Here is a 24808-nt window from a genome sequence, read left to right as displayed (position 1 = left end):
AGTTTTTTCCTCTGTAAAATGGGAACATTTGAGTAAATAAACTCTAAAGTCCCTTCACATTCTAACTTCTGGAATCTAGTTATATCAGAAAACCTCAGGATTCATCTCTACAGCTTTTCCACAGCAGTGTACTTGATTCCATTTTGTCCATGGCATCTGGTCTGATGACTGGAGAAGGAGAGGCTGCTTTTGGAATCCATGTACAGAGATGGAATCTCAGACAGTAATTTATCAGGGCTTACAGTGAACATAGGACATTTACTATGGTAAATCTACCATTATGATATTCTCTGAGTTTGAGTGCTAAAGAGGAAATCTTAAGCAATGTAAGCCTTTGTATCTAGTCTAGTCTTCAGGAGGAGCTGGTATAGAATTTTGAACTTTCCTTTTTAGCAAAGTTCGGAAGATTGTAGACTAGAGATGCAAAACTTCTGGAGGTTGAGTCACTTGTCCAATGTCACATGGGCAGTGTCAGAGGCAGGACTGAAATCTGAGTCTTATAATTACAAGGCTAGTATTTTTCTGCATATCTTGATGTCATGTAGGAAGAGAAGACATAATGAAATCAAAGTCACTTGTTGAGATGCTATGATAGTTGGGAAGGACATTAAAGAGAGTCCTAGAGCCGTCAGTGTGTACATGTACATACACAAGAAAGGGAAATCTGGACTGTGTCCTACCAACTCACCATGAAAAAGCTTGAATTGGATTTCTCATCAAGATAAGATTATCAGAATGTGACTGTGTCAATTAAGCCTTTGTTTCCAACATAATAGTTTGTTTAAATGAAAGTAGCCTCTCTCCTCATTAGAAATCAGTAACATGAAAAGTGTGGAACAGAAAGGTCAAAAATATACACATTTCAGCTTACCATTACCTGGGGTGAGCTGGAAGGGAAATAGATTTTCACTAATGAAACTTGGCAGGATAGGGATGCAGACAAATTCTAGTTGAATCACCTATATCTTGGTGTCTGAAGAGTTCAGAGGCTAGCTATTTACTTTTCCATGTAGTTTAAGAGCTTCATTTCAGTGCTAATGTGAATGGAACTTCTTCAATTCACAATGATGTAAGCTACCAATTACAAGGGCATAAAAACATGTGCATGTATGCTGTGAAAGACTGTGAGAAAATTTGGAGTGGTGGTTGAGGGAAGCTTAAATAATGCATCAGGTTCTGAACTGTCTACAGATGTGTTTTAAATTAGGAGTCAGGATCTATTGGTCATATATGTTGGGACAAATTACTTCTCTCTTCCTCAGTTTCCTCATTTATAAGATGATAAGGTTGGAATAAAAAAAAAAAACTTCTAAATTCCTTTCTAAGATGCTATTTTATTTTTCTAAGGACACATTAAATAACCACAATGAAATGACTTGGTCCTTGGGCAGGACAGAAAATAAGGGCCAGACTGGTGATTTCTTGCTATCATGAACTGAGGAAGTTCCAACCCATTGTACTATAATTTTTATCTGAAAGAGAAGGGAACAAGCATTTATATAGTGCCTACTATGTGCTAGACCCTATTCAAATATTTCATCTTCATAATGACCCGAAAGAATAGAAACTATTATTATCCTCATTTTATAGTTGAGAAAATTGAGGCAGATAGAAGTAATGTGACTCAGCCAGGATCACACAGCTAGTAAGTATCTGAGATAAATTTTTTTCAGATTCCAGCTCAGTACTTAATACAATGAGTGCCTGGATGCCTAAAATAATGTGAATGTGATAGTATTCTTACTGAGTTTTAACATTTCCATGGAACAAAAGGGAGAAATTCTGCTCTGGATCTGATTATCATCCATAGAGGAAATCTGGTTGTGGTGAGAATTATAAGAATCCTTGTAGAAAGTGACCTCTATATCCTATAGTTTGTAGCTGAAGAGAAGAAATCCAGACATAGTGTGACATGCTCCCTAGATTTGGGAAGTTCTGCTTTCTAAGGATTTAAAGGAAGGAGAAATACAGTCCTGTGGTCTTGAGTTCCACAGAGGAAGATAACCCAGAAGGGATGGGAAGCTCTCAAAAAAAGAGATTATGAAGACACAAAGGAAAAAGTGCTGTTGAAGAATTAACAAAATAGGAGTTATTTGAAAAGACCTGTGTGGAAGCACAAGAAATTCACTAGTTAACCTGGTTTCTTTTTAAAGACTTGTCCAGAAGATGGATGGAAGAGAAGGTAATAGATGATGAATATAATACTATGTCATGGACTTCTAAGAATAGTACAAAATTTTAGAACAAGTTCTGACTTGGGAGTAAAGATAAGGACATTCAAAATAATCAGAGAATAGAGGAAGAGCCAAGATGTCACAAGAGCTCAGTTTGGGCTGAATGAGATGGATATACCTGATGAGACAAGGCAGTGTTGCCAGAGTTTGTTTGGCTTCTGTTTTCTCTGCCAAGGAGAATGATCCATGGATCACTTTACATGCCGAACAGAAAGAGTTAACAGGGAAAAAGTAAATCCAAGAACAGGAAGGGAATGGTAAGCAAACAGCCAGCTGCCTTTAATGAATTCAAGGCACATGGCCTAATGGAACTATATCCTTAAACATTGAAAGCAATGTCAGATGTGATTGCTAGTCCCTCAGTGATGCCTGAAAGAGAAAAGAAAATGGGAGGGATATCATTGCATTAGAACAGACCAAATTTTGATTTTCAGCAAAGGAAAATGAATGAAATCTTCAGACTATAGGCCACTGGGAACATCATTGAATCGAGATGAAATTCTATCATTAAAGATATAATGAACATGTAGAAAAGAAAATGACATCCAATAAGATCCAGCATAACTTAAAAATTAATCAGATTAACCTTATTTCCTTTTTTTGGCTTAATTTCTGAATTAGTCATCCAGAAGAATATTGAAGATATTGTTTGCCTAGATTTTAACAGTGAATCAATAAAGTCTCCTGTCATTTTTTTTGGGTTTTTTTTGGTTAATTTTTATTCTATGTTCTAAATTTCTTTCTACCCATCTCTCTCCCACCCATTGAGAGGTCATAAAATATGACACATTGTATTATGAAGTCATCTCAGGTCATTTTTATGGACAAAATGGAGGCTAGACACTGAGACAGTTAGTAGCTAGCAATGGCTTTATGTCTCCTTGTGATGAAGTCTACAGATAAGTATCCCACTGGTATATGTGTGGGTACATGCTCTTTCAGTTTAATTTTGCCTTTTTTTTAATCATTGGAATCCTTATCAAATTTTTAAGTGATCCAAAGTTATGCTGAATAGCTAACACCCTACATAATAGAATCATGATCTGAAATGATCTTGATTATCAAGAACAGGACTTCTCAAACTTTTTCTACTTGTGATCCCTTTTGGCCCAAGAAATTTTTATGTGACCCCAGTTACATAGGTATATAAAATATGTATTCAAATTAAACATCTGCTAATAATAAATCATAATTTTGCAACTACCCATATTCAGTTACAGAAACTTTAGTTTAGAATATTGAACTAAATTAAATAAGATTAAACCTAATAGGATAAATATAAATTTTTCTCAACTACACAAATTCAATTTGGAGCTTGATATCAATATTTAAACAGTAGGATTTTTTTTTAATCAAAGTGACTAATTTCATAATACAATGTGTCATATTTCTTGCCCTCTTAATGGTTGGAAGAAGGGTGGGGAAAAGAAGAGAATTAAGAGTATAAAATAAAAATTAAAAAAAAAATGATCAGGGAAGGGAGGTTAGTGGACTGCAACATCAAAATGAGTAAAGAATGTGATACAATAGCATTCTCCTTCTCCCTCCCCTACCCCCAAATAATAATGAACTCATGGACTATGATAGGAGAGACATACTTCCCAGGAATAAGAAGGTGCTTATCACTTCTACTCTGTTTTAATCAAACCACATCTGGAAGGAGGAAGAGTCGGAAGGGAATAAACATTATCTTCCATTTACTTTGTATCAAACCTGGTGCTGAGAACTCTCCAAATATCATTTTATTTATTCTGGAAAATTACATTCAGTTTTACAAAGTATAGTTTTGATTAGTCATTTTTCAATCATGTCCACCTCTTCATGACTCCATTTGTTTTTTTTTTTTTTTTTGTTTTTTGTTTTTTGGGGGGGGAGGGAGTTTAAAGCAGAGATGCTGGAGTGCTTTGTCATTTCCTTCTCCAGCTCATTTAACATTTGAGGAACTGAAGAAAACAGGATTAAGTGACTTGCCCAGCATCACACAGCTAGTAGGTGTCCAAAGCCACATTTGAACTCAGAAAGATGAATTTTCCTGACTCTAAGCTAGACAGAGTCTAACCACTGTGCAACCTCACTATCCATCATAGATAGTACACTAATTATGTTAAAAAAAACATGGTGAAAAGACTCAAGTTCATGCCTGATATGTATCAGTTGAAAGCTGATTTATCCTGGAGAAACGAAGTCTTGGGAAGACAGAAGAACTGTCTTTAAGTGTTTGAAAGGCTGTTATGTGGAAGAGAGATAAAGACGAATTCCGTTTAGCTCTGTTGAACAGAATAACAGGAAGAATGTGGAAGCGACATTGTTTGATGCCAGGCAAACTTTTCAAATAATTAGAGCTTCCCCAAAGTGGAAAGACTATTTAAGATGGTTGTATGTTTCCTTTCATTGTAGTTCATGCTAAGGTTGGATGATCATGCATAAAGTATATTATAGGGGTTTTGTTTTTGGTAGCGGTCCCTTATAAGGATCTTTCCAATTCTGAAGTCCATTTATTCTGTGACATTTATAAAAAAAAAAAAAAAAAAAAAAACCTTTATGTCTATGAACAATAGCAAAGAAAGTCACCCCCTAAAAACCAATGGTACACAAAAGTGATAATACAAATAACGGCATTTTTGTCATCTCAAAAGGAACAAAAGCTATGTCTTAATCTTAAAAGAGTAATAAGATCACAGTTCATATTCACCATGAATTATGTTCTCACTTAATATTTAATATAATTGATTTGTTTAGTTCTAGTCAGTTTGTCTGTTATTCTTTTGGTCTTGTTTTATTTATTCAGCATCACTTAGAATCATAGATTTCATCTTTTCATATTTGATATGAAAAGTCTATCAAAAGAAATGTTCTGTAGGTTCTATTAATAATGTCCCTCTATTTCTCAACTCATGATCAAGTAAATATTCCTATAGATACAATGGTAAAATGAAAGTCACTTAGAGAGTAAGAAGAACTGAGTTCAAATTATGACTTACACTAATAAACTCTGTGAAAAGAGAGGTCCTGCTTCAATTATCATTTTATCTACTCCAGTGCCTATCATCAGACTTTATATAGTGTTTCTTCAGGCTAAGTTTTCTTTGTTCATTTTTTGTCTCGTTCAGGTCCTTTGATCACATTGCTTAGATAGTATCAGAGTAGAGAAGAGATCTTTTTGCCTATAAATTAACAGACGTTTCACTCCTTGCTATGGGTAAGACACCATATTGGGCACTGTAGGAGACATAGAACTTTGGCCTTCACCTTCAGGGAGATTCCAATTTAGAGAGTTTCTGTAAAATAGAACTAGCAATATCAAGTAACTATCTACTAACTGATTGTCAAACCAAAAAAATTGATGAGGTAAATTACTTCACACCTATGGGTTTCAGTTTTTTTTTTTAATCTGTTCTCTAAGGTCTTCTCCTCCTTTGACTATCTATGATTCTTGGCACAGCTCTGTCCTGAAGGCCTAATTAATGCCCGGGTATACATATCCTCAAGTAGACTCCATTGGCTTCTCCCTCTCCTTTTTGTTCAGGTTAAGATAACATGACTTTTGCAGTGTTCCTGTTTCTATTTTTAGTTTTCATATTTGCAGCAATCTATATGGGAAGAATAGATCTGGAAGGGAACTCAGTGACCAGCCCCCTGATTCAAGATCACCATGTCTTCTGACTAGAACCAGTATTCTTTGTCTGGCACAGTGTTGCTAATATTGAAAATGAGTTGCAGACTTTTGTATAGTTAGCTTCTTTTTGGCTTTTCTTGGTTATTCAAGGATATTCCTTTTTTTTCTGTCTTTTATCCACCTAAACAAAGTAATGTGGTAATTTGCTCAGAATCAACCTCCCTAGTACAGGGGTTGCACATTTTGTCTAGATAAATGTTTGATCCTTAGCAGATTCCCTCTGTGACTACAGTTGACCCACAATATTATTTCCAGGACTTTCTGACAAGACTATGCCCTGTAGAAGGCTAATTGAAGTTATGAATAATGAATGAAGTATCTGGTGAGCACACTTGATTTGAACTTTAGAATATATCTTACTTAGACCAAATCTTCTAACTTTTCTTTTATAGGCAGCATGTTTAGTATTTCCCCTTGGATTCCTCACTGGGTTCAAGCCTGAGTGTTGAGATTTACTAGCTTTGAAACCATGACTTCCCTGGGCCTTGATTTCCTTATTTTAAATAAAAGGACTAGAGAAAATGAAGAAAAACAAGTCTATGAGAAGCTCAAGTCAGTCTTAGTGGCATTTGTGGTCTTAAAGTAATGCTTTTTTTTCTTTTTTAAATCGCCCATTCTTTTGGCTTCAGTTGTTATTGAGAATAACTTTATACAAGGAACTTAAAGAGATAACTATCATTCAACTCACCCATGAGCAGGGCTGCTTAATGAGGTCCTGGGGGCCATTTTGTAATTTGATTCTCAGACAGTGTATTTTCCCCTTCCCAAGAACAGATTCCATTCAGGGCAGTTCTAGAATTATTCACACCCCATTTGAGCTCAAAATGGGTACTATGAGTCATTTAGAAAGAGAATTTCCTTTCCCTCAGACATTCATTAAAATCTTCACCTAGGGACTTCAATTGATTTCATGTCCAAATGACTTCTTTATAAAACAAAGGGGGAAAAAAAGGGAAAAATAAAATTGTTTCCTCTTACAAGCATCACCCTAATGTGGTCAGGAAAAATGTCCCCTGCAGGGTTAAATACAGTCTGCCAAATAGGAAGTATTTCTAAATTGCAAAATTGTCTCCTGTTCAAGAAGTTGTCTCTGACATTTAAGAAGTCTAAGCTCATCTCTCAACGGAGAACAATAATGCTATGGGTTTGCATTTTTATTTGTTTTTCATTCTGATATTTTTCTGTTTATGGAACTAGAGGGGATAAAATACCATTCCCTAGAATCTCCCAAGGGGGGAATTTATAGAAATACTGTATAATCTTGTGGATTTTCTCCATAACCTTAATTGAATTGGCCCCAGCTTCTATTAAAAGAAAATAGCTTCGAAAGTCTGACTATTTTAAAATGAAAGGCTCAACATTTCATTAATTCATGTTACTTGTGCTATTTTCTTAATCAGACCAAATTCTTGATTAAACTATATGGACCTCCTGAATTATAAATACCTGATTTATGAATGATATATTAATGTCCAGCCCAGGCTTGGGAGAGCAGGTCATGAAACAGAGCATCAAATGTATTTGTTGAGCTACCATTGGTGACATTCTGGGTGGCCAATGGCGCCATCCTGACTAGTGGAAAGAAAGAGGGGGGGATGATTGAGAAAGAAATATATTTCTGGCCTTTGTGTTCCCAAAGGGAAAATGAAACAGACTGTATAACCAGTCATACATACTGGTTAAGTTTCCAGATCTGCCCACAAAATCCTATTGAAACCAAACCATTGTAGATCTGTTACTCTATTATCTAATTATGGGTTAAATAGGACTTTTATGTGTTGGCTCAGGGAATTGACCACCATGTATTACATTGATACTCTAATCCTTTTCTCATAGAAATTAAAAGCTCTCTCAAAAATGGGTTTTTGGACCAAAATTAGTGTAAGTTGAGCATCCCCTGTGGTATAGTTGAAATAATGTGGGAATTGAAATCATAGGAACTGCTACCCAACTCTGCTACCTACTGCCCATGTGACTGAAGAAATCATCTCAATTCTCTAGGTCTCTAATTCCTTACATCAAAAAATAAGATAGTTGCACTTGTTGACTGGCCTCTAAGATCTTTTCTAATTGTTCATTTATTAATTAGTTCTTTAGTTCTTAGTTTAGTTCTAAACTTTAGTTCTAAAAGAATTAAAGAACTTGACTTCATCCTTGGTATGCTCTACCCAAGCTTTCTAATAACTGACTATTGTCCATTACCCACCAAGGGAATCAGAACTAAACATAAAGTCTCCATTTTATCCTCCTTTTCTTCCCTCTCCCATGTCTGTGTATCCCTGATGTGGTATTCAGGAAAGACTATCATTTCTGGTGGGAGAGGTTGCTGAGCCCTTTGCAGAGCTATTCATTTGCCTTTGGGTGTCTTAAGTAGTGTCAAACTTTTACCTGTGGCTCAAAGAAGCTGCAGTATATACAGTGACTACATCCAAGTAAATTGTCTCAGCAGATGAGTTGAGGGTATCCAATAGGACTTGAACATATAGATCAATTGGGGGTGGGTCTACCCTAAGAACATGAAAACTTCCCCTCATAGAATATATGGATGAGAACAATTTGTTCCAAAGACCATCAGGGTGCACTTAGAGCTGAGTCCAATATCAAAGATGCTCAGGTCATCCACTGCATCCCAGGCCGTCATCAGTCATCCTGACTTTTACCTTACCACTGGATGTCAATGATTCTGGAAGAGAAGCGAGGTTAATGACTGTCCAGTGCAATGTCTTTTAAAATCTACTCACACATGATTGAAGACATCACCATGTGATTCATTAGTCCCCTTCAAAAACAAAGGACAAACAACAACTCCTGATCTAGGCAAACTCTATTCCATCATGAACTTTTTGATCAGAATTAATCACAGTGAAATGGGCCAAGTTAGACATCAGGAAGGAGAAAGAAAGGGAAAGAATTTGAATTATGCACAATTTTAATAAATTTTCGCTAGTCAACAGTAAGCTTAACTTTTGGATCAAGGCCAAATCTGACTTGACTGTGTGTATTTTCCTCATGCAGGTGATGTGAGGAATTCTAATAAATGATCTCTGTGACCATGGCTAGATCTTTTACTATCTCCTGGGACTCAGCATTCTCATCTATAAAATGAGGGCAATAATATTTACAAAACTTTCTTCTTAAAGTTGTAATGAAGGAAAACATTTGGCAAACCTTTCTCTATTAAATAAAATGAACTATTATTTAGATTTCTGAACTTTGACAAGGTGAGAGACACCTGAAAAGATTAGTTATGAGACTAAGTGGGAACTTCTCAGAAGGATGAAGGCATCAGAGTAGTAATATGACACCACATAAAGACTGCAAGATTTGAAGTGAGAGGACCCAAGTTTGAATAGTAACTTTTGTTTACTCACTATCTATGTGACCTTGGAGGAGTGTGTATGTGTGTGTGTGTATTTGTGTGTATACACACAAAGACATACATCTTTGTATAAATCCATAATTTTAATAAAAATGTTCCTTTCTTTTTATTTATATTTGAACTCCTATTAATTCCAAATAATTTAACTATCAAAACTAATAATTTAATTTAGTAATTATTTAAATGTTATTTACTTGAAGGAAGGAATTGAAGTGGCTAAAGTTAAGAAGGTAGAAAAGGAGGATGGAATGAATTAAAGTGTAAGATGGACATCAATGCATATTGTATCATATGAGTAGGAGGTCACATGGTAGTGAATGCAATATGGAAGTAGGGTAATGTCTGGACATTCTTAATCATCTGTGGAAATGAGAAATTAGAATGATACTGGTAATTAAAACTCCCAAACCACATTTCATTCAACAATTTCAACCACCTCCTTAAAAAAAAAAAAAAAAAAAAAAACACTTAAAAAAAAAGGCCATGGTTTTCCACTATACCTGGGGACATCTCCAGTCATTTTGGTCTTTCTCTTGCCATTGGACCCATAATAGCTCCAGAGGAGAGAATGAGACTGGTGACTTTGCACAGCCCACACTCACTTAAATCCAATTCATTTGAAAGTTATAGCATCACTTTCCTGATATCATGGTCTATTTCCCAAATGCAGAACAAACAAAAACAGCAAAGATCTTTGATAAATTTCTTCAATTCCTCATCTGTGAACACAAAAAATTTGTATAGTTTATATTTTTTTAAATTGTTACTGCAATTCATTTTAGCTTTAAATATACCATTTATGACTTCCATCACATTTAAGTATTTAGCTAATACATTAGTGGAAGGCATTCTTCAGGTATTCAATCAGTAAAGTAGTCCTTATTGAAAATTTAATATGTTCAGGAACTTCTTTTAGGGATATAAATTTCTTGGAGACAGGAATTGACTCATATTTTTATTTGTTCCTCTAGTACCTACAGAATTACTGGATATAGTTGATGTTTAATAAATTCTCATTGACTGAAATATAGTAGAAAGGTAATATATGTTTTTAGTGGATTTAAAGGAGGGGAAATGTAAGACCTGGCTCCTCTCTGCAGTCAGGTTAAAATCTAGTAGAAGGGGGTATATTTGCTAAATTAAAAACTTCATGAGAATAGAGACACTATCAATCAATCAAAAACATTTATTAAGCATCTTCTCTTTGCCAGGTACTCTGCTAAGTACTGGAAATACCAAAAGAAGCAAAAGAGAATTCCTGTACTCATATGCTCCTTGAACATTTGATGTAGTGTCTAATCACAGTGCTTTTTTGCAAAAAAAAAAAAAAATGGGCATATAATAAAAGACCCATGAATGAATTAACTAAAAATACTTGTTATAGACAGATGAATCAAGAAGCAGGTTGATGGAATTTTGGAGTTGGATGGGCTTTTTGGAGAGTTCATGTTGTGTAGAGTTTAAAGGTCTAAATTTGGAACCCAGATATCCTGATTTCAAATGTACATGTGTACCATCACTTAATGTCTTTCAGAATCCATTTCTTCAATTTATAAATTGTAGCTAACAATATCTGAGAGTATCTACTTCTTGGGGTCAATGGGTAGCCCAGATGAAATCAAATATTTAAAAGTGTTTTACACATCTAAAAATAGAGTAAAGATATCCTAATGTCTTGTGTATTTTTTCTTTATATTTACCTTCTTTTCATTGGTTTGTGGAATTTTGGATGAGAAAATTCACTTTGTGAAATCATGATAGTCAATTATTAGGAGATTTATAATATCTTGCTTCCCGCAGGGCCAAGGAGATCAAGACTAAGTTGGGCACTCTTCTGCAGAAGCCTGATACGACCATTGATTTTATCATACCATATCCTGATAAGCCGGAAAAGCCTGTGAAAACCCAAAAGTGAGTATTGAATAAATATCAACCACATTCCCTTTGAGGATTGACACATTGATATAAAATAACTCTCATTTGTAGCACTCTAAAGATTAGTACTTCAGGAAGTTCCCCCAAGAACCTCCAGAGAGCTGGCTAGTGAATAAAGCCATAGGACATCTCATATTTCTCTTACCTTGTAGCATCAATAATGAACATTGGTGGGCTTCTTACAAAACAAAAGTGGGTCCTTCCATAGAGCAGGGCTTCTTAAACGTTTTCTACTCCCAACCTGCTTTGTCCCTGAGAAATTTTGCTGTGACCTCAGCTGTATAGGTATTTAAATCAAAATATACAAATATTCACTGATAATCACCAAGATTTTATTTTAAGACAATTCTTTGGTATACATGTAATTTCCCATTTCTTAAAGATAAAAGCAAATTTTCATACTAATAATATGTATGTATTTGTTTATTTTTATAAAAAACTAAATCTTTGTGGAATATTTGATACAGCAGGATGTAGAGCATGTATGTACATGACATGGCTTTAGAAATTTTACAAAAGTTTCCTAAACATATGTCTTATGCTTTGGTTCAATGAAATCATTTAATAGGGGCCACAGATAGTATAGGCAGAGAGCTGTCCTGGAAAAGACCTGGGAGATTTAATTAATTGGAAACTCAGTATTGATCTGGAGTGTGATATTGTGTCAGGCCCCAAACAAGCATATTTTATTTTTTCTTGATTTATTTATTGTTTTTGTGATTTTTTTTTATTTTATTTTTCAAAATAAATGCAAAAATAGTTTTCAACATTCCCCCTTTCAAAACCTCAAACAAGCATAGCTACCCTGAGAGCTACCAAGACTAGAGAGGTCATGATTCCAAAGCATCTGTCCAACTATATATGGAGCACTGTGTTCAGTTCTAAGCATCACATTTGGGGAGTTAGTGAGAAACTGAAATATATTCCGAAGAGGGTGATCAACATCATGAGAGAGTTTTAGTTGGAGAAATTTGCAATGTTTGGGCTGGAGAAGTTATGGTATAGAGTTCCAGATATAGGATTAACTATCTTCAAGTATTTTCAGGGCCATTATCAGAAAGAGGGATTGGATTTGTCCTATTTAGTGCCAGAAAGAGAGAGAAGGACTTGAAGTAAATAGTTAGCAATTATAAAAAGAGAGTTTTCAGTTCCATGTAAGGACAAAAATCTGTTTTTTTAGAGCTATCCAAAACTAGAATAATTTGTATCAAGAATAATGAATTCCTGTTCACTAAAGATCTTCTAATGGAGTCTGGATATCCATTTATTTATATGTTGTAGAAGTCCTTGTGTCCTGTAATGGAGTAAAGAGGATAACCGCTAAAAGCTCTTCCAACTCTGTGATTTTCTGTAATTCTTATTTTGTGATTCTGAATGATTATAGTGAAAATGCTTAAACAAAGATAGTTGTGGTTTATTTGAAAAAAAACAAGTCTTGGAATGAAAACCCTTGGATACAAGTTCCATCTCTGATACTTACCAGCTTCATAACTTTAGTAAATTTATTAATTTCTTTGGAGCCTCAGTTACTCCATCTATAAAATGGAGGTAATAATATTTGTAACAACCTATATCAGAGAATTTGTGATTGGGGTGAGGAAAGTTTTGCAAGTCTTTTAGCACATGTAAAATTTTGTTATTACTCAAGGATTCTTAAGCTAAAACAACTTCATGGCTTAATGGGCTGGAGAACTGGGAGAGAGCTTCATTCAAGGTTACATAGCAAGTTAAAATAAATTTTAATTTAGAAGAAATAAAATAACTTTCTCAGCATAAAAATTCTTGCCCTTGTCGTTCCACTCAATGACAAACAACTTTGGCCTAGCCGGCTACCCAGCTACTTGATTCTGTGATATTGATATATTATGTGGCTTCAGTGAGACAGTATAATTAAATTGTTACAGCCATGTCCATTTCCTTGTTTCATGAAAGATTAACTCCAAGGCATTTTTAAGAATCCTGGGAAATCCCCAGGGAAAGTCTGGGCCAGAAATGGTGACCCTTAAATACACTTTAACAAATATTCTTCTCTTAAGAAGAAAATGGGGCATGAAAATGGGGAATAGGTCAAGAATTAAAGGATCTTTTAGATGTCTAATTAACTAATTTGCATCTCAAAACAATTGCTTTTCTAATTGATGAAAAATGTTTGGCGTATCTAGATTAACCCCCATATTTTAAAGATGAGTTCTGGACAAACCAAATTACTTGCCAAGGATTAGGTAGTAGTGCTAAGTATTAGAGCAGGAATTTGAATACAAGTTTTTTGACTTCCAGGTTTAATGTTCCTTTCACTGGTCAAATCCTCTTTTTATATTCTTTTCCCTTCCTTGGAATGGAAAGAAAACAAGGATGAAACTCAGTAAATCTGGGTTCTGGACCTTGTAATGTAGTAGGAGGAGCACTGGAATGAGGACCTCTCTTTGGACCTCAGTTTATTCATCTATATGTGGGATGGTACAGTGGATAGAGTGCTGCAGCTGACATCAGGAACACCTGAGTTCAAATTCAGCTTTAGATACTAGCTGTATAACCCTGGGAAAGTCAACTTAATTCTGTTTGCTTCAATTTCCTCATCTGTAAAATGAGTTGGAGCAGGAAATGACAAACCATTGCATATTTTTACCAAGAAAACCCCAAAAAAGTTCATGAAGAGGTGGATATAGTTGAAAAATGACTTAAATGGCAAAATCCTCTATTGTGAGAATCAGTGCGCTTAATACATATAGAAATGGTCTTTAGGAAGGATACTTCATTCTTATTTTGTCAGGGCATAGGCTATAGATAGACTAAAAAGGGATGTGACCTAAAAAGAATCGTAAGATAACTGAGTTGGAAGGGAACTTGGAGGTCACCTAGTCGAATTTATATTTGAACAGGCCCATTTTCTAAAATATAACCAGATAAATGGTCATCTAGCCTTTAATGAACTCTGCTGAGAGGAAAACTCATTACTTCTCAGGTGCTTCTGGAAAACTCTAATTTGTGGAAGGTTTTTCTTTACCTATTTTTGTCAGATAAGTGATTTCAACTCTGCGTCTAACCCTGCTTCTTATCTTCTACCAATGATGATCAGTACCTTCTCTTCAGTTTAATAGGCGTAGAGTTGCCTCAGACATTGTAGGTTAATTTACTTAGGGTCATATAATCAAATATGTATCAAGAAGTGAGATTTAATTACAGCTCTTCCTAATTTTGAGGTCAACTCTATTACACAATAGATGCCTCTTAAACTTAATGTCCATTGACATCCCGATATTTTTTTTTAAGATAAACTTATATCCTCCATTTTGTCTTTATGTATTTGAGTTCTTGAACCCAAATGTAAGATAGCTATTCCTATTACATTTTTGTAAATTATATATGTTTTCAATAAACATGCACTTATTTTTTCTCTCCTCTATTATCTTCTTGACCCCACTGGTAAAACAAAAACAAATGCCTTATAACAAATATGCATAGTCAAGCCAAATAAATTCCCATACTGGCCCCATCCCAAAGTATGTTTCATTCTTCATATTTAGTCCATCTCCTTTTTGTTAAGAGATAATAATACTAGTAATATCGATTGCTAGCATTTAGACAGTAGCAACTATGTGCCATATACTATGCAAAAGTCTTTAAAAATAGAATTTCATTTGATCCTCACAATAACCCTGAAAGGTTGGTGCTATTATCATAGCTACTTTACAATTGAGGAAATGAAAGTAAATGAGAGTTAAGTGATTTGCTCAGGGACATACTAATAAATATCTGAGACTGGATTTGAACTCGGCAGGCTTTTGCTCAATTAACTCTATCCATATACTTATTATAGGTCCTCTGGAATCATGCTTGGTAATTTCTATGATCAGATTTTTTTAAGACTCAAAATTGTTCATTTTTATAATATTATTGATTTCCTGATTCTGCTCACTATTCTGCATCAGTTCTTACTAGTCTTCTCAGGTGTCTCTGAAATCATCCTCTTCATCCTTTCTCACAAAGTAATAATATTACATTATATTAGCATAATATAATTTATTTAGCCATTCCCCATTTGATGACTACTCTAGGTGATTGACACCACAAAAAAACTACTAAAATATTTTGATACATATTAGATCTTTTCCTCTTTCTGTGATCTCTGTGTATTTTCATTTTAAAAATTATAAACCAGCTTCAGTTTGCTCTCCAAAATGTATATTTGTTCCATCTAAATTTAATTAGGATATTCTCTCTCTTAACTATCTCTACCTGTTCCTTTTAGGAACCTAGAACAAAAGAATATTTACAGTAAGTTCAGAATTACCTTATCTGTAAATGAATTTGATTTACATTCTAGGCTGGGGGTGAGGGACAGGAGGTTAGGGAATAAATGTGACTATGAGCCTGGGAATGGGAAGATTCTAGTCCCACTTTCATAATGCCTGAAATGCCCTCTCGCTCTGCCTCTTAGAATATCTGGCTTCCTTTAAAGTTCTGCTCAAATCCGACTTTCTTCAGAAGGCTTTTTTCAGACTCTCCCTTTCTCCCTTCCCCATCCAGAGCTCTTCTTCTATGACTATTTTCCACCTATTATGTTTTTATATTATATTTACAGATTTATGTATATGCTGTCAATCCTGTGAGAATATAAATGCCTGAGATGAGAGAAAAGAAGTTTTTTTTTGTTGTTGTTCTTAGAGCAGTGCCTAGCACACAGTAAGCTCTTAACGAATGCTCATCTACTGATTTTCAATTGACCTTGGGTTTCAGTTTCTTTATTTTTAAAATAAAGGACTGAGCTAGATGATTTCTAAGGTCGCTCCTATTTCTAAAATTCTACAAATCTGTGAGTCTCCTACCTATAGGCTTTCAGAACAAATGAAAAGGCTTGATAACACAGGACTCTCTTTCTGCCTACCCATATATGAAGAAGAAACCAGTATTTAGACAAATTGCTAAATTTTTTTGTCCAAATAGCCTTCAACTTAATGTAGAATTGAAGGGTTGGTGTAGGAAGAGGCAGGCTATTATTTTTATCTTTATTTTTTTCATCAACCTAAGTGCTTATTTCCATCTTCCTTTTTATATCTTCAAAGTGATCCTAGCCACAGGAAGGGAGACATAATTGAGTTTTCTGCATTTATAAAAGAGAGGCTCATCAGTGCAGAGTGGTCATTGGATTATAAAAGCCACATTTCATAGCTGAAGCTACAGTCCCAGTAGACCATAACCATGAAAGTAAACAAAGAGGCAGTTATTGATCAGTTAGAACCTACTTTTTAAAAAAAGTTAAATATAATATCATGCTTTCTGCTTTGATATCCCTTCTGTCAGTAGACTATGCATAGCCCTGCACTATTTTGCTGAATCCTGTACTGGATTCAGACAGAAAGGACCTGCTTTTGTAAGCAAACCCAAACCACAAGACTGCTTGTTCACTTCTAATTGTTTATGTGTCCCCCTTTCCCCCCTTTGTCCTTCCCCTCCCCAATCTCTTCTGGGAGTTTGAATTGTTTTGGAAAATATTGCTTATCCCCAGAAGACATTCGTATGACTCAGAATTATGTCCCCTGTAGGGAATTGATGTTACGGACCTTTTCCACTGTCAAACTCCTACTTGAATCTCTCTCCTCATTCCATTACTGTTAGCAATTTACTTTATTCCCCAATTTACTGAGAAGTATTAAAAATGATGGGTTCCTTCGCTATACCTTAAAATATCTCTTCATTGTTCCCTCCATCTTCTCATCTCCTTAATTCTCACTGAGGAACTGTCTTTCCCCTTGGAAGCTTAACTCCTTCACCTATACCTTTGATCTTATCCCTTCCTACCTCTTCTGAAACATTGCTCCATCAATGACCCCCTTACTGTTCTCATTGGCTCCTTCTACTTTAGAGAAAAAAACATGCTGTCTTCCGTATATAAGAAACCTTTTTTTTAAATCTCAGAAGATCAAGGTTCAAATAGTTCTGTCCCTTAGGAGAAAAAGCATAGAACTGGACAGAATCTTAGAGGGTATCTAATCCAATTCTTTCATTTTACAGGTGAAAAAGCTGCATCTTTCAAAGATTAAGTAATTTGCCTGTGGTCACTCAGATCATCACAGACCTAGGATTCTAATTCAAATCCCATGATTTTATATGCAGCATTCTTTTTTTTTTTTTTTTTTTTTTTTTTTTTTTTTTTTTTTTTTTTTTAAGAACTATTATGCCTTTCTTCCATGTTGCCTTCTTTCTACCTATATGACTTTGGGTAGGTGAATAGCTTCATCTTTCTAGTCCTCAGTTTGTCAGTAAAATTAAATGATCTCTTACATCCCTTATATAAAATACTGTTACCTTATTGAATTACCATTCTGTCTCTCTCCTGCCTTTTACTGAAAAGTAAGCTGCATTTCAGCCCCTATATGCCACTCATTTATTCCTTTCTTCTGCCCTCTTTATTTTCTCTGGATGACAATTATCAAATTTATCATCAAATTTAGTGACTTTTCTCATTCTTCATTGTCCTTGACGTCTCTTCATTGTCCTTAACATGTTATTCAGCATTACTTTTCCTCCTTCCTGAAACAACCTCCTCTTTCTCTCTACATACACACACACACACACACATACACACACACACACGTGTGTGTGTATGTGTGTGTGTGTGTGTATTGCTCAAAGTTCTTCCATCTCCCTTCTCTCCTGCCTCCCATATCCTTCCACTCATCTCTCTCTTTCTTCTCCTCATCCTTGGAGTTCTCATCAAGTTTCTCTATTAATGATTTCAAAATTGCTTTCTTCAATCCTTAACTTCAAAGCTCCAATGCCTCATTTCCAACTGCCTATCATACATATTTTACCTGTAGATTTTGCTAGAATGTCAAATTCTACATGTTCTTTTCAACTCTAAGTCTGTATGATGTTATTATGTTGTTACTTTGCTAGGGTGCCATCCCATCTCTCTTGCCTTTTATCCAATAGAATGCTCAATTTATCCTTTCTTTCTTCAGCTACCCCAAACCAGCTCCATATCTGCGTTCCCTCACTTTACCATGAAAATGATTATATTTCCCCCCCTTCCCTTTACACTTTCATTCCCATTTTAACCAACTAATTCCTCTTTTTTTAAGTTCATACTATTCTCAGGAAGAGTCCCCCATTTGCTGGGGGGGTGTGAGTGCCTTAAATTATACCACACAAAGCATATCTACCAATTCCAACTATGACCTTGAAAGAAAGGGTCTATTTTATTGGTTAAGGAAAAGGAAACAAGGGAATATAGAATCAAAAATGGAACCTTAAGAATTAGGAGGACATTACAGACTGTCTCATCAACTTTCCTGGAAACTTTTGCCCAAATTCTTCTTTTATCAGATAGCTGTTTCCTGTGAAGAATCCACTGTGCTATCCAACTTAGATACTCTCAGGAGAATCAAATGATTTATAATGAAAGATATAAAAGTAGAAAGTTTTGTTAATTGAATATAGACCAACACCTAGAGAACTCATTCTTCTTTGAAAATGAAGACAATATTCACCAGAAAATGAAATTATGAATAGATTGCTATAATGGTGCCGTCATCTGAGTTCATAAAACAAATATTAAGGGATTCTTTACATGTTTTATGAGCTGTTTAAGAATCCAGATTCTTACTCTTATTCTTATTTGGAAATAAATTTTATTTTGTTTTTACCATTCACTACATCAGAGTACCTACCAGAAGGTTGAAAAGGAGAGAAAGAGAATATAAGATTTAAATCCCTCATCAAACTCAATTCACCAAAGGAGAAAAATCCCATAGGCATCCCTTTTCTCTGCCTGAAATAGCCTTCCCTTTTCTCTGTCCTTATACAAACTTAGCCTTTCCTTCCAAGCCCAGCTCAAGTACTAACACCTTCAAGCCATTGACTCTTCTAGTTATTTCCCTTCTCTAAGCCTCTATTTTTGGGTACCTGAAATTTGATCAGTGAGCAGCTAGGTGCCAGGTCTCATCTTTCAGTGTTCAAATCTGATCTCAGTCACTATTATGTGAACCCCAGGCTGGTTTGCCTCTGTTTCCTCATCTATAAAACAAATTAGAGAAAAGAAATGGTAAACTGCTCCAGTATTTTTTCTGAGAAAACCCAAATGGGATCACAAAGGGTAAGATACAACTTAAATAACTGAATAACAAAATTTTGATCAGTGCTGAGCATCACCAAAGTTGGGGATGCAAAGAAGCCTAAAGATAGCTACTCTAAAGGATATTGCCAGCTAGCTGAAGAAGAAACAAGTAGAGAAAAATATAAATTTAGTTAAAACTTATACTCATTTTGCATTCCTCCAGAAGCTAAGGAAATTATTGGTGCCCATGACAAATGAATTGGTTGCAAATGGTTTCAGTCACTGAGAGGGAGAGAACTAAATGTGCCAATGAATGAAATGCACCATTTTTCAATCGTGTCTTTTAGTCTCTTGCCAATAGCTCTTGTAAAAGCCTTGGTGGAGGCTATTGAAATAATGAGCCAACATAAGATTTTTGGATCATCTGTGAATTTCATTTATCCAGGCCACCGTTAGAAGAATTAAATGGCTATCTCAAAATGGTTTTTTTGGCCTTTTATTTGTTCATTGTACCACCATTGTCATTCTTGATCAGTCACTTTCCCTCCAACCCCCAACACATCTTCATTCCATCTACCACCTTGAGAATTAGAGTCCCCCATGACTTTTAAAAGTATTTACTGGTCACTTTGATCTGTATCTTTTATTTTCAAAGCCTCAATTTAATGAAGGGACCAGAATTCAGAGGTCTGAAACAAAATGAACTTGCTACTTCTGGGCTGGTAATCAGAATTCTGGGTCTCATGCAGGCAAAGATGCACCCTGCTTGACTTTGTGTCTTTGAATCAATCTGAGTTAATTTAAACTCCAGGCAGACTCTGCAGATGTTCCTTTCGGGGATTTAATTTTGGCTGGGATGTGCTACCATTATTGACCATTAGCCTAGTTTTCAAAAGCCCATTAGAGATAAATTGGATATGGTAACACACTCAAACCCGGTATCCCTGCTTATGTGATAGCTCTTACTAATACACCTTATTATTGACTGGAGGAAGGGAGAACAGTGAATGCACTATCTAAAAAGAATATTTACACAGCTAAGCATTCTGAGGGCTTAAAAGGAACTCAATAAGTTTTGAAAGTCCACTTCCCTGCCACTAGTCAGAGGGACTTTGATTTCTTTGTTATAAAACGTTAATGAATCTTTTTACCTCAGTTAACCTAACTGTCCATCCATGCATTCATCAAATATATTTGTCAGACACCATATTTTTTCCTGAATCTCTTCATTCACAATTTCCTTCTTGGGTTCACAGAAATCTGGCTTTTCCCAGAAGACATTGCATTTGTTTTTTGTTCGTTTTTTTTTTTTTTTGGTGGGGGAGGGGAGGCAAATAGGGTTAAGTGTCTTGCCCAGGATCACACAGCTAATAGGTATCTGAGGGCATATTTGATTTCATGGCCAGTGCTCTATGTACTGCACCTTCTAGCTGCCCCTGTATTCAATCTTAATCCTCCTTTTCAGTACTTCTCTCTTGTCCTAATATCATCCCAGAGCAGAAGGAAAAGAAACACATTCAGACCTCATTTTTACATGCAGGCCATTTCTTTCGCTACCATCTTTCAGTAGCCTCTCCCCATTCAAAGTGTTTTGTCTTTGGATTAGAATGTTGGAGTTCTAATTGGAATTAGGAGCTCAAATTCTTCTTCAGACACTGTCTTTGTGACCTTAGACTTAAACTCTGTCTGCCTTGATTTTCTCATCTCTAAAATGATGATTATAATAACACTTACTTTCCAGGACTGTTGGTGGATATCAAATGAGTTAATATTTGTTCATTTTTTGCAGACCTTAAAGTACTATGTAAGTATTAAGTTTATTATTGAACACCTGATCTAAATCCTTGGTCCCATTTCAACCCCAATGAACACTTAGTGCTGCTTATTTACCTGTAGTGTTCACTTGACACTCAAATCTCACCTGTGGTTCCAAGCAGCCAAAGTGGTCACACCACCTAGACACATGGAATAACCAAGAATGAAGGGAACTGACCAAGCCATTGATGAGTTGGAGAGGGGGTTACCTACCCAAGCATATGATGACTTCTCCCAGTGGAATGGGCAAATGAGAACAATTTGTTCCAATGGCCATAAAGGTGGCTGAAACAGGTACTATGGAGCACTTAAAACTTGGTTAGACATCAAATGCTTGAGGATTATCTGTTATATCATAGGTCATCCCCAGTTTTCTTGGCTTTTGTCAGGTGTTATAGCTAGTTATTATATATTTAATAATTATAACTATAGTTATTGATCCTCACAATAGTCCTGCATTATTATTTATCTTCATTTTGCAGATGAGAAAACTGAGGCAACAAAAGGGAAGTGACTTCTCATTGCCAGTAAATGAGATGAAATATGAACTCAGGTCTTCCTGATACCTGATTTGATAGTCTGTCTAGTTGCCCCTCAGGAGAGGCAATTATCCAAAAAATTTAGACAAAGTACCTATAAGCCATTCAAATGTATCAGGTCATAGGAAACGCATTGTCCCTGTCATCCTAATAAATGCTTTGATCTTTGATCTGATTTTTTGATCTAATTTTTCTTATTCAATGTGATAAATGTGTAAATATGTATAGAAGAATTGCACATATTTAATTTATATCAAATTATCTGCTTTTTAGGGAAGGTGGGGGGGAAGGAGGGAGAAAAATTTGGTACACAAGATTTTGCAAGGGTGGATATCTTTGCATGCATTTTGAAAATAAAAAGCTATTACTAATAAATGTAAAAAACAGAAAGCAGTAGGACTGAAAGGGAGGGAAGAAGGAAGGAAGGAAAGAGAACTAAGAAAGGAAAGAAAAAGAGAGAAATGAAGAAAGAAAGGAAGAAAAGGGAGAGGAAGTAGAAAGGAAGGATTTATTAAGCATCTACTATGTGCCAGGCACTGTACTAAGCACTTTAAAATTATTATCTCATTGGATAATTAAAGTGAGTAGAGCCAGGACTAAGACAACTAAGCCATCCTTTCCAACTCTTCTCTTTTCATCCCTGCAAAGAGGAAATCAGAGAATCCTGTCCTTGACATGGCAGTGTGTTGCAAAACAAGAACTAGAAACTAAAGCAGAGAAGTAGAGGGAATTCTCTTTGCATTCTTAGTAGAGCAATGGTAAATTATATGGAAGTACTAGATTTTAAAATTCCAGCTTTGTTATTGCCTATCTGTATCATCTATTCAAGTCAATTAAGCAATTTGGGTATCCTCATCTATAAAATGGAGGATGGAGTTAGACTCGATCTATGACTTATCAGGCTCATTCCTTCTCAAAATCTATGATCTTTTTAATGTCTTTTTTTTTTTTTTTTTTGCATCTGGGGTGCCTGTGATCAAAAACTCAGATATTTTATTATTTATTTAGCCTTTGGTCTCCATATTATTCAGTTACACCAGGACCAGACTTAGTCACTGAAATTTTCTCTGTAGACATGTATAGTTTTTCGAGCATTTTCATTATGTTCATTACTTTGTAACCATATTTGAGGTTTTCTTGGCAAAGATACTGGCGTGATTTGTCATTTATTTCTCTGGCTCATTTTACAAATCAGAAAACTGAGTCAAATAGGGTTAAGTGACTTGCCCAGGTTCATATAACTAATAAGTATCTGAGACTTAGGAAGATTGGTCTCCCAGACCCTGGACTACATACTCTGGTGTTATCTAGCTGTCTCTGTAGACCTGTAAAGGATAGCATAAATTCATGATAGATTGATTTATTTACATCTTCTATAGAAGACAATATTTCATGTACTATTTCTCTGAATGAGAATACAATGAGATGTGAGTAAGTGAAAATGTAATTTACATCAGCAGATTAATAATAACTAACTAGTCAATGATCTACTTTTCTACAATACCTTTGCACTGGCCATCCTTTATTACAGAAATGCTTCCTCCCTGATCTTTGCCTTGGAATTCTTTACTTCTTTTAAGACTTAACTCCTGTATTCTATTATTTATGAAGTGTACTCCCAATCCCCATTTTTGCTGCTATCCTCCTTCATTTTCCAATCTTGTATTTAATCTGTATCTTGTATTTGATCCATATGTACCCATGTACTAATGTATTTTGTCTCTTCCAAAAATCATCAGCTTTTATTAAGCATTACTACGTGCTAAGTCAAAAATATGAAAATTTTGATTTTCCCAACTTCAGGTCTGGAGCACTATTCATTATGCCATCAGCTACCTCGGAGAGAGATTAATTCAATAGCTCCTTGTCACACTCTTAATAAGTATAGAGTTAAGGACTCAAATCCAGGTCTTACTTGACTCTGCTTTTATTCTTCTTCACCTGGTACAGTTAGAGAGATTCTAATGTAGTGAGACATCTCTTCTTGTGCATTCCCAGAGGATGGCAATTACTGGGTTTTCAGCAGCTCTCCCAATAGAATACATCCATTCTATTAGGTTCCGTCAGCTCCCCAGCTTTAAATGGCAGATTTGTCCAAGGGCCAGCCTGGGGAATCTCTGAGAAGGTCATTATCAGGAGCCTTGCTCCCAGGGATGATCCTTTTTTTGTATGGGTTGGAATCTTCACTGGTAGAAGATCCCAACTACTAGGGGAAAAGAGGCAAAAGTAGAGGTTTAGTCTCCTGAATGGGACAGTTGAGTAAAGCTGTGTTCATTGGCTATTGGCTTTTTGGAGAGTGTGGGCATGCATTGGCTCCCAAAGCAGGGAGCTTTGGGTTTATATTCCAGCTGTGTCACTGACTAGCTCTATGACCACAGGCAAGTCAGATGGCTTTTCTAGATCTCAATTTTTCCTTGATGAAAGAAAGAGGTTGGACAGAATGATCTGTAATGTACTTTTCAGCTTTAACATCCTCTATCTGTGATAGAATATGGAAAGAATAAAATGGAAATACCAAGAGCAGTTTCCCAAGGACTCAGGAAAGAACCCTTAAAATGAATCACAAAGAGGGTACCAGACTGACTAGGGAAGGTCCTGTGGGGACATTAGCAGAAAGCTAACTCTACAACTGGAAGAACAAGTCTGGGCCCCCACATTCTGCTAATGGAGGGCAGGCTCAGAAGCCTTTTGATTGACTAATATTGTATAAATGTAACTCTCCATTTATGGTCTTGACTCATTTCCTTCTCTGACTTTAGGCCATCACCAGAAGAGGCTCTGCAGTGGCGTGATTCCCTGGAGAAGCTTCTACAGAACAACTGTAAGTCTTGATGGCTATTAGCACTAGATCTGGGGTTAGGAAAACCTTAATTCAAATCTTGTCTTAAACACTTATTGACAGTGTGAACTTGGATAAGTTATAACCTTTATCTGCCTCACTTTCCTTAATCCACAAAATCTGCTAATATTACCACCTACCTCCAAGGTTTGTTGTTAAGACAAAATGAAATAATATATGTAAAGTGCTTCGCAAATTTAAATTGGTATATGTATAGTAATTATAATTGCTTGTAATTTCTCAATTATTCTGGCTCTTCATAACCTGCTTTGAATTTTTCTTGGCAAAAATACTGGAGTGGTTTTCCATTTCCTCCTCCAGCTCATTTTATAGAT

General features: G+C 35.5%; 1 protein-coding gene across 1 annotated transcript in view; it reads left to right on the top strand.

Annotated features, from left to right (window-relative positions):
- The window catches only part of RGS5 (regulator of G protein signaling 5), an 86656-nt gene that overhangs the window by 32264 nt on the left and 29584 nt on the right, over window positions 1-24808 (top strand). Inside the window, exons 2-3 of the mRNA XM_023501739.2 lie at window positions 11090-11200; window positions 24394-24455. Of these exons, the coding sequence (XP_023357507.1) occupies window positions 11090-11200; window positions 24394-24455 (173 nt within the window). The remainder of the gene's footprint in view (window positions 1-11089; window positions 11201-24393; window positions 24456-24808) is intronic.

This window comes from Sarcophilus harrisii, chromosome 4 (genome assembly GCF_902635505.1).
Source record: "Sarcophilus harrisii chromosome 4, mSarHar1.11, whole genome shotgun sequence".
Lineage (NCBI taxonomy): Eukaryota > Metazoa > Chordata > Mammalia > Dasyuromorphia > Dasyuridae > Sarcophilus > Sarcophilus harrisii.
This window is presented reverse-complemented; position numbering and strand designations above follow the sequence as displayed.